Genomic DNA, 15,929 nt, shown 5'->3' on the forward strand with positions numbered 1-15,929 from the left:
TTTTTTTTTTTTTTTTTTTTTTTTGAGACAGAGTCTCGCTCTGGTCGCCCAGGCTGGAGTGCAGTGGCCGGATCTCGGCTGACTGCAAGCTCCGCCTCCTGGGTTTACGCCATTCTCCTGCCTCAGCCTCCCGAGTAGCTGGGACTACAGGCGCCCGCCACCTCGCCCGCCTAGTTTTTTGTATTTTTTAGTAGAGACGGGGTTTCACCGGGTTAGCCAGGATGGTCTCGATCTCCTGACCTCGTGATCCGCCCGTCTCGGCCTCCCAAAGTGCTGGGATTACAGGCTTGAGCCACCGCGCCCGGCCAAACAACTCACTTTGAAAGAAAAAATAATACAAAGAACAAAGGAGAACTTTAATATATTAGAACAGTGCCCTCAAAGAGATAAAAACAAAAAACCACAAAAAACAAACCAAATGATTTTGAACAGCAACAATCAGAGAACAAGTACTGGTTCTTGGAAATGACAAATATGAATCCTGCAATAAAAAAATTCTGTACAAGGGCTGCATAATAGCAGGTAAACAAACATCAAAAATCCTGAAGATACTGAAAATACAAAGGAAATGTTATTAAAGATGGAGAATCTATCGAAGAGGTTCAACAGCATCTAGGAGGAGTTCTGAAGAAGAAAAAGGGAGGAAATAATTATATACCAGAATGGTCTGAGGATAAGACTGGTGAGGCAGTATGGGCTACTAGGAGGCAGTGAAGCAATGTCTTTAGAACTCTGAGGGAAAAATGGTTTTAAATCTCTTGTTTTTGGCAGGTTGGTTTTTTGTTTGTTTGTTTTGTTTTGTTTAACAAATCAAGTATGAGGGCAAAATGAAGAAATTTCAAGGCAGGCAAGAACTCAGAAATTTGACTATCCATGAGACCTACATAAAAAATTCACCCGAGGAGTTTCTCCAGCAAAAGGAAAAGGAACAAAAGAAAGAAGACAATGTGGGAACCAACAAAGTGTGACTGGTGAGCCAACCCAGAAAAACTGTAGATAGAACAACGGAGAGTCAAAAAGTTTGTTATTTATTTATTTTTTGAGATGAAGTCTCACTCTGTTGCCCAAGCTGGAGTGCAATGGTATGATCTTGGCTCACTGCAACTTCCACCTCCCGGGTTCAAGCGATTCTCCTGCCTCAGCCTCCCAAGTAGCTGGGACTACAGGCATGCGCCACCATGCCAGGCTAATTTTTGTATTTTTAGTAGAGACGGGGTTTCACTATGTTGGCCAGGCTGGTCTGGAACTCCTGACCTCGTGATCTGCCCTCCTTGGCCTCCCAAAGTGCTGGGATTACAGGCGTGAGCCACTGCGTCCGGCAAAAGTTTACTTTTTAAGAGACAATTTTTACAGACATAAGATTATATTTTCTTGTCCATAGAGTCAATCATATTACTGGTTTGTTAACATGGAAGTGTGAGTATTGTTTATTGGTTTTCAATTTTTAGAAACAACTCCAGAGCACTTTAATTATAATTAACAAGCCCCATAATATCAGCATAATAAAGCTTGGGAAAGTAATATAACTTTATGTAAATATATATTGCATTTTAATCATATCATATAGTTTGTTAATTGGGAAAAAAGAGGAGAGAAGAGAGATGGAAGGAGGAAGTGCATTAACATGTTAATTTTTCATAATAGTCAATAGATACTAAAATTGATAAATCAAGAAGTAGAGGTTTAAATACCTCAAAGTCCTAAATGTTAGAAAAACTAAAAATAATATAACTACTAAAGTGGAGAGGTGGGAATTCAATACATAAGAAATTGATAAACCAAGAAATGAAAACGTTATTTTAAATAATAATGGAAACAAAACTGAAGGTGAATGGGAGTAGGAGTAAAGAAGGGCATGGAGATTGTCACTTTTTTACCTTTGTATAGTTTGATTTTTTTTAACCATGTGCATACCTTATCTCTACTACAAATTGAATTAAAAGGATAACTAAAAACATCTAAGTGAGACAGAACAATTCTCCTTAAACTTAAGAATTTAAAAGTTGCTTACAAAAGCAAAGTTAGGGTAACTAGTAATTCAAGATCACTGACTCAGGTTTGGTGTGAGATTTCAGGGAATATTTACAAGGATGTTCCAGAAGGCGTTTCTCTGGTATCTTCTTATTATAGTTAAAGTGCCTGAAGGCTAATAGCAATAACAAGGAAAAGAAGAGAGGGAAGGAAAAAGGAAAGGCCATTATTTCCACTCTCTTCCACAAAAGGTGTCCCTGGTCACTCTTGCATTTAGCCAATAAAAGCCTATATTCTAAATTCTCAAGCACTTACAATTGTACACATGACATATAGTTATTCTTTCATGTTACACTGATAAGTGGACATGTAATCTCTAGAGCTAGGTAATAAGCTGGGGATAAGTGGGAACCTTTATCTCTTCCAAAGTGTCTACCAGTGTATATTAAAAAAACCTTTTAAAAATAAATAAGTCATAAATGCCCTGGATTATTTTACTCTACTTCCTAACATGTTTATTCAAAAGGTAAACATTATTGGGTTCAAAAAATGTGAAATTTGAAAACATTTTCTTACCTATCTATACTCATTTCGGACATGTCTTTCCTAAATGTCTGAAATATTTTAGGGAAACCTGTTGAATGAAGCATTTAAAATCAGCTACTCCCTCTAAATCAAAAGGGCAATGCTGCCCCCTCCCAGGAACACATGGCAAGGTCTGGAGACATTTTTGATCATCGCAAGGGTGTGTGCTCCTAGCACAGACAAGGGTAGAGGACAGGCATGCTGCTAAACATCCTATAATTCACAGGACAGTCCCCAACCCTCCCCAACAAAGAATTATCCAGACCAAAATGTCAATACTAGAGATTGAGAAACCTACTCTAAAAGACTTCTCTGCTTCTTTTTTCAAGAAAGTGACTGGAGTGGCTTCAGTACAGGATGTTAAATTAAACAAAATAGTTGTTTTTTTTTTTTTTTTGCAGGCCTGTTTTAGTAGTACAGCACCCTTGAGACACTTCTCTGGAAATAATATGAGTGTGTGTGTGTGTGTGTGTGTGTGACAGAGAGAGAGAGAGAGAGAGAGAGAGAGAGAGAGAGAGAGACAGACGGGGAGAGGGAGGGAAGGAAGAGGGAGGGGGAGGGGAGGGAGACGGGAGAGGGGAAGCGAGAGAGAGAGAGATGTAACAGTGTGAATGCACGCAAAAGTGTTATAAAAATGAGCACTCCCATCAGCTTGGGCAACATAGTGAGACGCCAAATTAGCTGGGCGTGGTGGCGTGTGCCTGTAGTTCCAGCTACTCGGGAGGCTGCGATGGGAGGCTTGAGCCCAGGTCGAGGCTGCAGCCACTGCACTCCAGCGTGGGCGACAGAGCGAGGCTCTTGTCTCAAAAAAGCACTCCATACAGCAATGCCCAACTTTAACTTTTATGGTGTTTCGCCTATATCCTAAATCGTGCATCATCACTCTGACAAGGACGTGAGAGAGATTAGGTGTGTGGAATGGTGCATGCATTTAGAAATCAGGCAGGACGCGCAGGTCGACGAAGGCACGGGAGTGGGTGGACCAGGTGCCCCCTGGGGACCAGAAAGCCCTCGAAGAAGGGGTGGGTCGGGGGCGGTACTTTTATGCGAGGAGGCACTGGAGGGTGGGCTGGCGCTCGGCATTTCGGTGCTGGTCGCGCTCTGGCTGGGCACGCACGTAGAGCTCAGGCTAGGGCTGACGATGCTGGCTAAGCGGGGGCGCACGTCTGGGAAGTCGTAGTCGTAGTTACCGATGTCCATGACCTTCCAGAGGTACTCATCGCTGAACTTCTCAGGGGCCTCCAACTCCTGCTCTTCCCCCACAAACTCCTCCTCCACCTCCTCCTCTTCCTCCTCTTCCACCTCTTCCTCTTCCTCCATCTCTTCCTCCTCCTCCTCTAACTCCTCAGACTCCTTCTGGTTCTTCTTCCCCGGAGGTCCGAAGCTGCTAGGCGAGCGCAAATGGGCCATGGCTGGCGGGAGGCGGGATTACAGCCAGCTCAGTGGCCGCGGCCCCTGTAGGCTCTGGCCGGCGCGCGCCTTTGTTGTGTGCTGGTCTCCCCTGGCAACTGCCTGCCCTGCGCCACCGAGCCTCCCGGATTTAAAGCGGCAGGACTCGATTAGCCCGGTAGAATGTGGGTAGAATGCCGGCGGCCGGCAGGGGTCACCGCAAGCTTCTTTCTATCCCTGCTCTCCAGTGTCCAGCGTCTCTGAAACTCCTGGCAGCCTGCGGAGAAACGATCTTTTCTTCGTCTCTCAGCTTATTTGGAGCTTTTTTTTTTTTTTTTTTTTTTTTTTTTTTTTTTTTTTTTTTTTTAAACGGGTGGAGGAAGTGGCTTCTAGCGACGGACACACACAGTGCCATTTGATATTGCGAATGCTGGAGTCTGGTTATTGAGTAGACAGATGCTTGCTGGAGCTTCCAGTGAAACTTTATTCACAAAATCAGGCGCCAGTCCTTGGGCCCTCTTTTGCAGATATTTTTTAAATTACCTTACATATTCATAAGCGTATTACAATTACCTTAAATGTTAGTTGTCTTAAATATTGTTAGATTAATATTAATTAATCTTGATTAGCGAGATTTTTAGCGTCCCATAAATTTTGCTCGTTTTCTGTAATCTGGGTCCTGCTTGGCCCATCTATCCATCCTGGAGTAGAAAATCCTGAAGCATCTGGCCACCTAGATACCACCTGCATCCTTCTGGGACTTTGTATTTACTTAAAGTTTTGATATATATTTATATATATAGTTTTTGAGAGACAGGGTGTCACTCTGTCACCCAGGCTGGAGTGCAGTGGCGGCATTGGGGCTCAGTGCAGCCCTGAACTCTTGGGCTTCAGTGATCCTTCCACCTGGGTCTCCCAAGTGGCTAGGACAACAATGTGTGCCACCATGCCTGACCAATTTTATATATTATATATTATATTATATTATATTATATTATATTATATTATATTATATTATATTTATTTTGAGACGGAGTCTCGCTCTGTCGCCCAGTCTGGAGTGCAGTGGCGCGATCGCAGCTCACTGCAACCTCAGCCTCCCGGGTTCAAGCAATTCTCCTGCCTCAGCCTCCCTAGTAGCTGGGACTACAGACACATGCCACCACACCCAGCTAATTTTTTGCATTTTCAGTAGAGATGGGGTTTCACCGTGTTAGCCAGGATAGTCTCTATCTCCTGACCTCGTAATCCGCCTGCCTCAGCCTCCCAAAGTGCTGGGATTACAGGCGTGAGCCACTGCGCCTGGCCTGTATTATATTTATTTTGAGACAGGGTCTTACCCTGTCGCCCAGGCTGGAGTGCAGTGGTGCTATCTCAGCTCGCCGCAACCTCTGCCTTTCGGCTCAAGCTGATCCTCCCGCCTCCGCCTCCTGAGTATCTGGGACTACTTTTTGTAGAGATGGCGTCCTGCTCTGTTGCCCAGGCTGGTCTCAAATTCCTGGTCTCAAGCTCCGGGGCTCAAGAGATCCTCCCAACTCGGCCTCTCAAAGTTCTTAGGATTACAGACGTGAGCTACTGTGCCTGGCTAGGGAATATTTTTGAAAGAAGAGATCTTGCAGGCTAAAGGAGCAGGCAGCACAGATGAGAGGGTACATTTGAGTTGCTTTAAAAGGAAGGGCAAAATGTGGTGACCAGAGAGGAAAGTGAAAAGCTTTCCAGCAGGCTCAGGGCAGGAAAGGAGGGCCAGAAGAGGGAATTATGTATACAGATATTGTACAAATAAGATAAGTGGAATTTAAAAAAGAAAATAAGAAAAAGCCCAATTCTTTTCTGGGCAATAGTAGCAGTTTGATGCTGGAAGCTATCTTAGAAGCTATGAAATTCAACCAGGGTCCTCAGAGAGCAGACTGGAAGTCAGGATGTGCGGATGTGACACGGGGCTGGCAGAGAGCAAGGGTGAGAGTGCTTGTGCTTACTCTGAAGTGCCTGCTGTAGCTCAGTTCTGTGACTGCCCTGGCATTTTCTCAATTGTGTGGTAAATGAATTTGTTTAAGTACTCCTTGTTTAGACCCTCTATTTAAGGCCTTTTTTGAACATTTTATGGAATCTCGTTTCCTTGGATCTACTTACTACGCAAAGAACAGTGTCTTATTTTCCCATGAGTTGATGCCACTCTCTTGTTTTGGCTGTTCAGAGATAATATGATGCTGGGTCAGTTTACATTTTCCCCTTCCCCGTGCCTGGTGTCTAGCTTGACTCATGAATTTGAGATTTGAGAACCAGGCACCTGCCCTGACTGTGACTTTGGGGTTATTGAGCCTCAGTTTCTTGGTGTGTAGAATGGAAATATCAGTACCTTTCCACTTAATTCATGGCGCTATTTTGAGATAAAATTTAATTATTGTTTATTTTCTTCTTCTTTTTTTTTTTTTCCCCTAAGATGGCATCTCAATGTGTTGCCCAGGCTGGTCTTGAACTCCTGGGCTCAAGCAATCCTCCCACCTTGGCCTCCCAAAGTGCTGGGATTACAGCTGTCTGGCCTATTTTCTTTTTGAGGATTGATTTTGTATTTTATTATTTTTTTTTTAGGACCACATACCTCCGTTTAGAAAATGTTAGCTTTTAATGTATTGAATACTTCAGAGGTATATTAGTTTGGTTTCACACTGCTATAAGGAATTGCCTGAGGCTGAATAATTTATAAAATAAACAGGTTTAATTGACTCACAGTGCCGCATAACTGGGGAGGCCTCAGGAAACTTACAATCATGGTGAAAGGTGAAGGGGAAGCAAGGCACGTCTTACTTGGTGGCAGGAGAGAGAGAGTGTAGGCGAAACTACTTTTTTTTTTTTTTTTTGAGACAGAGTCTTGCTCTGTTGCCCAGGCTGGAGTGCAGTGGCACAATCTTGGCTCACTGACAGCTTGGCCTTCTGGGTTCACATCATTCTCCTGCCTCAGCTTCCCGAGTAGCTGGGACTACAGGAGCCTGCCACCACGCCCGGCTAATTTTTTGTATATTTAATAGAGACGGGGTTTCACCATGTTAGTCAGGATGGTCTCAATCTCCTGCTCTCAGGTAATCCACCCGCCTTGGCCTCTCCAAGTGCTGAGATTACAGGTGTGAGCCACCGTGCCTGGCCAGAAACTGCCACTTTTAAACCATCAGATCTCATTGAGAACTCCCTCACTATCACAAGACCGCACGAGGGAAACCACTCCTATGATCTGATCACTGCCCACCAGGTCCTGCCCTCAACACGTGGGGATTACAATTCAAAATGAGATTTTGGTTGGGATACAGAGCCAAACCGTATCAAGAAGTAATGGGTTTTTTAAAAATTTCCTATCTTAAGTATATAATATTATGTAATTATATTATATATATAATATTGTATATTGTCATCATTTGATATTTTGTTTGCCTTTCTTTAATTTTGTTTTTGATTGGCACATCATAATTGTACATATTCATGGGATACAGTGTGATGTTTCAATACGTGATACATTGTGTGAAAATCAAATCAGAATATTTAGAATATCCATCACCTCTTATATTTATCATTTGTATTAGTTCCTTCTCACTCTGCTAATAAAGACATACTTGAGGCTGGGTAACTTATAAAGGAAAGAGGTTTAGTTTACTCACAGTTCAGCATGGCTGGAGAGGCCTCAGGAAACTTACAATTATGGCAGAAGGGAAAGCAAACACATCCTTCTTCACATGATGGCAGGAAGGAGAAGTGCCGTGCAAAAGTGGAGAATATAAAACCATCTGATCTCATGAGAACTCACTCACTATCATAAGAACAGCAGCATGGTGGTAATTGCCCCCATGATTCAATTACGTCCCACAGGGTTCCTCCCACGACGCATGGGGATTATGGGAACTACAATTCAAGATGACATTTGGGTGGGGACACAGCCAAACTATATAATCATTTCTTTATGATGAGAACATTCAATATTCTCTCTTCTAGCTATTTTAAAATATGTAATATTGTTAACCATAGTTACTCTACTGTGCAGTAGAACTCCAGCCCTTATTCCTCCTATCTAACTGTAACTTTGTACTTGTTGACTAACCTCTCTTTATTTTCTCTGTCCTCCCCTCCCCAGCATCTGGTAACCACGGTCCTACTCAATACTTCTGTGAGATCAACTTCTTTGGATTCCACGTATGATCAAGATCATGAGGTATTTGTCTTTCTATGCCTGGCTTATTTCACTTCACATAATGTCCTCCAGGTTCATCCAGGTTGTTGTGTATGACAGGATTTAATTCTTTTTTATGGCTGAATAGTATTCCATTGTATCTATATACCACTTTTTCTTTTTTTGAGACAGATTCTTGCTCTATTGTCTAGGCTAGAGTGCAGCAGTGCAATCATGGCCCACTGCAGCCTCAAACTCCTGGGTTCAAGCGATCCTTCCACCTCAGCCTCCCCAGTAGCTAAGACTACAGGTGTGTGCCATCATGTCCGGCTAATTTTTAAATTTTCTGTAGAGGCAGAGTCTTACTATTTTGCACACGCTGGTCTTGAACTCCTGGTCTCAAGTGAGTCTCCCACCTTGGCCTCCCAAAGTTCTGGCAGTGTAGGTGTGAGCCACCATACTCTGGCAGATTATTATCATTATTATTATTATTTTGCTTTTGAGTTCCTCATATATTCTGATATAAACCCCTTGTCAGATGTATGATTTGCAAATATTTTCTCCTGTTCTGCAACTTGTCTCTTTACTCCGTTGATTGTTTCCTTTGCTGTGCAGAAGCTTTTTAATTTGAAATAATTCATTTGTCTGTTTTTCTTTTTGTTGCTTGTGCTTTTGGGGTCTTATCAAAAAAATCCTTGCTCAGAACAATGTCATGAAGCATTTCCCCTATGTTTTCTTCTACTAGTTTTATTGTTTCAGGTCTTACACTTAAGTCTTTAATTCATTTTGATTTGATTTTTGTATGTGGTAAAATATACGGGTCTAGCTTTATTCTTCTGCATGTGGATATCCAATTTCCATCACCATGTATTGAAGAGACTGTCTTTTCTCCATTGTGCTTTCTTGGAACCTTTGTTGAAAATCAGTTGGCTCTAAGTATGTGAATTTATTTTTGTGTTCCCCATTCTGTGCCATTGGTCTGTGTGTCTGGTTTTTTGTCAGTATCATGTTTTAGTCACTACAGCTTTGTAGTATATTTTGAAGTCAGGTAGTGTGATGCCTCCAGCTTTGTTCCTTTTGTTTCCTTTTCTGTTTTCCATTTTCTCTCAAAGACTGCCATGAATACCACCACTTTGAGAAAGGCAGGAAAGTGAATTTTTGTCCAGCTTAAACTTCTTATTTGCATATAGAATATTTTGAATGGGCTATAGATAGCTCCCTAGCACATCCATGAAGAAAGTACAGTATCTCTTCAGAATACCTTAATTAAGCATTGTTCTGACTCATGGTAGAAGAACAACTTGAAAGAACTGTAGCTTTGATGATGGCTAATTAAGAATGTTCCTAAAGCTGGGCGCGATGGCTCATACCTGTAATCCTAGCACTTTGGGAGGCCAAGGTGGGAGGATCGCTTGAACCCAGGGGGTTGAGGCTGCAGTGAGCTGTGATTGCACCCCTGCACTCCAGCCTGGGCAACAGAAAAAAAAAGTGCCTGGTTGCATTAGCTATGAGGGGCATCTTTCTAAACATCACATTCTCTTCTCCCGACAAGCTCTTTTCAGAAGGTGATTTCTGAATGCCCATTTCTGCCTCTTAATTAGCAGTGGCATCCACTTTATCCTTGCTCTTAATATTTTGTTATTGTTGTTACTATTCATGTAGTTTTGTCTCCTTAAATACTTGGTTATTTTTTATCCTATGCCAGATGTTATTTGAAAAAAAAATGGTGGACAAATTTGAGGTTCAGGATTAAGTTCCTCTGGAAGGAATTATATTCGCTTTAGGAAGGCACCTAGGAGGCCTCATAATCCAGGATCATCTTAATCCAATTTCAGTGATTACAATGATTCAAAACTAGATTGTGTCCCTACAAGGATATTCTATTTCTACTTCACCCTTATGCTTAAAATATGCTTAAAATGCAGCCCTTCAGGCCCCAGTCTCAAGTGGGGAGTTACCAGCACCTCTCTTCTACCCTTGGTTGGCTTTGACTCTCATTTTTCCATTTTCTTAGCCAGTTAAGACCATTATAAATCTTACTCAGACTCTCAGTTACCTGTTCTAGAATTGGCAAATGCTTCAGGGCAAAAGCAAGCCCACAGACACCTCTCCAGATTCTCCTCTTCTTCATTATCTTAGCCTAGTTATTTTAAAGTGCCTTGCTAGTTCTTCTGTGCCTTTATGAGTTTTCAACAAATACATTTGTCTGACTTTTGTAGATGTCCTCAGTGGGAAAATTACATAGCTCATCATTACTGGAATAGAAGTACTTTATGGAAAGTAGCAACTGTCTTTGGTGGGGAAATATATAAAAGGTGATACTGTGGTCTGAATGTGCTCCAGAGTTCATGTGTTGAAATTTAATCATCAGTGTGAGAGTATTAAGAGGTGGAGGCCTTTAGGGAGTGAGTCAGTCATGAGGGCAGAGCCCTCATGAATGGGATTAATTACTGCCCTCATGAATGGGATTAATTACCTTACAAAAGGGCTTGAGAGAACTTGCATCTCTTTTATACATCCGCCATGTGAGGACTCAGTGTTTGTCACTCCTGGACACAGCAACAAGACACCATCTTGGTAGCCGAGAGACTGGGCCCTCATCAGGCACTAAACCTGGTGGCACCTTGGTCTTGGACTTCCCAGTCCTCAGAACTGTGAAAAGTTTCTGTTGTTTATAAATTACCCAGTCTGTGGCATTTTGTTTTTGAAGTACAAATGGACTAAGATAGGTAGGTTTATGGGAATGAGTGCATGAAATCTCAACCTTAGGAAAGGATATAGGGTTGAAGTTCTAGGAAGGAAGCTTCGTCTTCTAAAGAAGATATAGGGTAGATTGTGTAACAAAGAAAAATACGTTAGTTCCAACAAGATTGCAGTGCATTGATCTCTCTCCCATAGTAGTCCAGAAGAAGATAGTTTAGGTTATTGGGGCAGCTCTGATCTACAAGCATCCGGGGACTTAGGTTTCATCTATCTTGTTGCACCACCATCCCCTAAGATGAGGTCCTCACCCTCACGCTAAATACCATATCAATATTCCGGTTGGGAAGGAAAGAGGAAGAAGAAGGCAGCCAGATTTTTGCTTGCTTGCTTGTTTATTTTAAATAATACAATCTGGAAGTTGAATGCATCACTTCCATCCACACATTATTGGTCCAAACCAATTATTTGCACAGCCATAGCTAGAGGCCAGAGAGGATTGGACACATCACTTCTTGCTGGGAAACTGTATGACTTGCTAAAAGCTGTGACAGCCTGTAGGGATGGCCAGTGATTGTAATGTAGGAAGAAGAGTAGCATAGACCCTGGGGAACAATTAGCAGTCTCCATCATGGACCCTGGTTAAGAGAGGTAGAGAATTACATCTAATTCCCATAGTGGGCTAATGGGACAAGCCCAGCCAGGAGAGACACCAATATGGCTTCATACATGAGGAGGGACACCTGATACTTCTGTGTGTTAAGGGAGGATGAATTCAAGTGGTGGTTGTCAAACTAGAGCATGCATCAGAATTATGTGGAAGGCTTATTAAAATATAGATTGCTGGCTGGGCATGGTGGCTCATGCCTGTAATCTCAGCACTTTGGGAGGCTGAGGCAGGTGGATTGCCTGAGCTCAGAGTTTGCGATCAACCTGGGCAACACGGTGAAACCCCGTATCTACTAAAATTAAAAAAAAAATGAGCTGGGTGTGGCAGCGTGCATTTGTAATTCCAGCTACTTGGAAGGCTGAGGCAGAAGAATTACTTTAACTTGGGAGGCGGAGGTTGCACTGAGCTGAGATTGTGCCACTGCATTCCAGCCTACCCAACAGAGCGAGACTCCATCACACACAAACACATACCCACACACACATACACACAAAAGGATTGCTGACAAGATGGCTGAATAGGAACAGCTCCAGTCTGCAGCTCCAAGGGAGAGCAATGCAGAAGGCGGGTGATTTCTGCATTTCCAACTGAGGTATCTAGTTCATCTCATTGGGACTGGTTAGACAGTGGGTGCAGCCCACAGAGGGCGAGCTGAAGCAGGGTGGGGTGTTGCCTCACCTGAGAAGTATAAGGGATTGGGGAACTCCCTTCCCTAGCCAGGGGAAGCCGTGAGGGACTGTGCCATGAGGAACGGTGCACTCTGGCCTAGATACTACGCTTTTCCCATGATCTTCGCAACCCGCACAGCAGGAGATTCCCTCTGGTGCCTAGGCCACCAGGGCCCTGGGTTTCAAGCATAAAACTAGGTGGTCATTGGGGCAGACATTGAGCTAGCTGCAGGAGTTTTTTTTTTGTACCCCAGTGGCACCTGGAATGCCAGCAAGAGAGAACCATTCACTCCCCTGGAAAGGGGGCTGAAGCCAGGGAGCCAAGTGGACTAGCTCAGCAGATCCCACCCCCACAGAGCCCAGCAAGCTAAGATCCACTGGCTTGAAATTCTTGCTGCCAGCACAACAATCTGAAGTCAACCTGGCATGCTCGAGCTTGGTGGGGGGAAGGGCATCCACCATTACTGAGGCTTGAGTAGGTAGTTTTCCCCTCACAGTGTAAACAAAGCCACCAGGAAGTTTGGACTGGGTGGAACCCACTGCAGCTCTGCAAATCCGTGCTGTTGCCAGACTGCCTCTCTAGATTCCTGCTCTCTGGGCAGGGCATCCCTGAAAAAAAGGCAGCAGCCCCAGTCAGGGGCTTATAGATAAAATCCCCATCTCCCTGGGACAGAACAACTGGGGGAAGGGGCAGCTGTAGGTGCAGCTTCAGTGACTTAAATGTTCCAGCCTGCCAGCTCTGAAGAGAGCAGCTGATCTTCCAGCACAGTGTTCGAGCTCTGCTAAGGGTCAGACTGCCTCCTCAAGTGGTTTCTTGACCCCTGTGTCTCCTGACTGGGAGACACCTCCCATCAGGGGCTGACAGACACCTCATACAAGAGAGCTCTGGCTGGCATCTGGCTGGTGCCCCTGTGGGATGAAGCTTCCAGAGGAAGGAATAGGCAGCAGTCTTTGCTGTTCTGCAGCCTCCGCTGGTGATACCCAGGCAAACAGGGTCTGGAGTGGATCTCCAGCAAACTCCAGCAGACCTGCAGCAGAGGGGCCTGACTGTTAGAAGGAAAACTAACAAACAGAAAGGAATAGCATCAACATCAACAAAAAGGATGTCCACTCAGGGACCCATCCAAAGGTCACCAACATCAAAGACCGAAGGTTGATAAATCCATGAAGATGTGGAGAAACCAGTGCAAAAGCCTGAAAATTCCAAAACCCAGAATGCCTCTTCTCCTCCAAGGGATCATGACTCCTTGCCAGCATGGAAACGAAACTGGACAGAGAATGAGTTTGATGAACTGACAGAAGTAAGCTTCAGAAGGTGGGTAATAACAAACTCCTCCGAGCTAAAGGAGCATGTTCCAACAAAATGCAAGGAAGCTAAGAACCTTGAAACAAGGTTAGAGGAATTGCTAACTAGAATAACCAGTTTAGAGAAGAACATAAATGACCTGATGGAGCTGAAAAATACAGCACGAGAACTTCATGAAACATACGTAAGTATCAACAGCCAAATTGATCAAACGGAAGAAAGGATATCAGAGACTGAAGATCAACTTAGTGAAATCAAGTGAGAAAACAAGATTGGAGAAAAAAGAATGAAAAGGAATATGGGACTATGAAATCCAAGAATTATGGGACTGTGTGAAAAGACCAAATCTACATTGATTGGTGTACCTGAAAGTGACGGTGAGAATGGAACCAAGTTGGAAAATACTCTTCAGAATATTATCCAGGAGAACTTCCCCAACCTAGCAAGACGGCCAACATTCAAATTCAGGAAATACAGAGAACACCACAAAGATACTCCTCGAGAAGAGCAACTGCAAGACACGTAATCGTCAGATTCACCAAGGTTGAAATGAAGGAAAAAATGTTAAAGGTAGCCAGAAGGAAAGGTCAGGTTACCCACAAAGGGAAGCCCATGAGACTAACAGCAGATCTCTGCAGAAATCCTACAAGCCAAAAGAGTGGGGGCCAATATTCAACATGCTTAAAGAAAAGAATTCTTAAAGAAAAGAATTTTCAACCCAGAATTTCACATCCAGCCAAACTAAACTTCATAAGTGAAGGAGAAATAAAATCCTTTACAGACAAGCAAATGCTGAGAGATTTTGTCACCACCAGGCCTGCCTTACAAGAGCTCCTGAAGGAAGCACTAAACATGGAAAGGAACAACCAGTACCAGCCACTGCAAAAACATACCAAGTAAGGACCATCAACACTATGAAGAAACTGCATCAACTAACGGCAAAATAACCAGCTAGCATCATAATGACAGGATCAAATTCACACATAACATATTAACTTAAATGTAAATGGGCTAAATGCTGCAATTAAAAGACACAGACTGGCAAACTGGATAAAGAGTCAAGACCCATCAGTGTGCTGCATTGAGGAGACCCATCTCACGTGCAAAGATACACATAGACTCAAAATAAAGAGATGGAAGAATATTTGCCAAGCACATGGAAAACAAAAAAAAAAAAAAGCAAGGGTTGCAATTCTAGTCTCAGATAAAACACACTTTAAACCCACAAAGATCAAAAGAGACAAGGACATTACATAATGGTAAAGGGATCAATGCAACAAGAAGCGCTAACTATCCCAAATATATATGCACCCAATACAGGAGCACCCAGATTCATAAAGCAAGTTCTTAGAGACCTACAAAGAGACTTAGACTCCCACACAATAAAAGTGGGAGACTTTAACACCCCACTGTCAATATTAGATCAAGGAGACAGAAAATTAACAAGGATATTCAAGACTTGAACACAGCTCTGGACTAAATGGACCTAAGAGACATCTACAGAACTTACCACTCCAAATCAACAGAATATACATTCTTCTCAGTATCACATCACACTTACTCTAAAATTGACCACATAATTGGAAGTAAAACACTCCTCAGCAAATGCAAAAGAACAGAAATCATAACAAACAGTCTCTCAGACCACAGTGCAATCAAATTAGAACTCAGGATTAAGAAACTCACTAAAAACTGCACAATTACATGAAAACTGAACAACCTGCTCCTGAATGACTACTGGGTAAATAATGAAGATAATGAAGATAAGGCAGCAATAAATAAGTTATTTAAAACCAATGAGAACAAAGACACAATGTACTAGAATCTCTGGGACACATTTAAAGTAGTGTTTAGAGGGAAATTTATAGCACTAAATGCCCAAAAGAGAAAGCATAAAAGATCTAAAATCGACACTGTAACATCACAATTAAAAGAACCAGAGAAGCAAGAGCAAAGAAATTCAAAAGCTAGTGTAAGACAAGAAATAGCTAAGATCATAGCAGAACTGAAGGAGATAGAGACATGAAAAACCCTTCAAAAAATCAGTGAATCCAGGAGCTGGTTTTTTAAAAAGATCAACAAAATAGATAGACAACTAGTCAGACTAACAAAGAAGAAAAGAGAGAAGAATCAAATAGATGCAATAAATGGTAAAGAGGATATCACCACTGATCCCACAGAAATACAAAATACAAATATCACCACTGATTCCACCACTGATCCCATCAGAGAATACTATAAACACCTCTATGCAAATAAACTAGAAAATCTAGAAGAAATGACTGGGCGTGGTGGCTCATGCCTGTAATCCCAGCACTTCAGGAGGCTGAGGCGGGTGGATCATAAGGTCAGGAGATCGAGACCATCCTGACTAACATGGTGAAACCCCATCTCTACTAAAAATGCAAAAAATTAGCCGGGTGTGGCGGCAGGTGCCTGTAGTCCCAGCTGCTCGGGAGGCTAAGGCAGGAGAATGGCATGAACTNG

The 15,929-nt window shown here is 42.9% G+C and overlaps 1 protein-coding gene and 1 long non-coding RNA gene across 7 annotated transcripts in view; one reads left to right on the forward strand and one right to left on the reverse strand.

Moving 5' to 3' along the window:
* Positions 1 to 4,050, reverse strand: part of ERICH6 (glutamate rich 6) — a 47,212-nt gene extending 43,162 nt beyond the window's left edge. For 4 of the 5 annotated variants that reach the window (XM_017854949.1, XM_017854947.1, XM_017854951.1 and 1 more), the window contains exons 1-2: positions 3,597 to 4,050; positions 2,548 to 2,605 (exon numbers count right to left, since the gene is read on the reverse strand). In XM_017854949.1, coding sequence (XP_017710438.1) covers positions 2,548 to 2,605; positions 3,597 to 3,966 — 428 coding nt within the window. In that variant the 5' untranslated portion in view covers positions 3,967 to 4,050. The remainder of the gene's footprint in view (positions 1 to 2,547; positions 2,606 to 3,596) is intronic. The other variant, XM_017854950.1, reaches the window with a different exon arrangement.
* Positions 3,665 to 15,929, forward strand: part of LOC108517150 (uncharacterized) — an 18,633-nt gene continuing 6,368 nt past the window's right edge. Inside the window, exons 1-3 of one of the 2 annotated variants that reach the window (XR_001882015.1) lie at positions 4,045 to 4,130; positions 7,023 to 7,266; positions 8,063 to 8,140. This is a non-coding gene — a long non-coding RNA (uncharacterized LOC108517150). Of the gene's footprint in view, positions 3,769 to 4,044; positions 4,131 to 7,022; positions 7,267 to 8,062; positions 8,141 to 15,929 lie in introns of those variants that run through there. The other variant, XR_001882016.1, reaches the window with a different exon arrangement.

This window comes from Rhinopithecus bieti, unplaced genomic scaffold (assembly GCF_001698545.2).
Source record: "Rhinopithecus bieti isolate Rb0 unplaced genomic scaffold, ASM169854v2 scaffold_36840, whole genome shotgun sequence".
NCBI classification, from domain to species: Eukaryota; Metazoa; Chordata; class Mammalia; order Primates; family Cercopithecidae; genus Rhinopithecus; species Rhinopithecus bieti.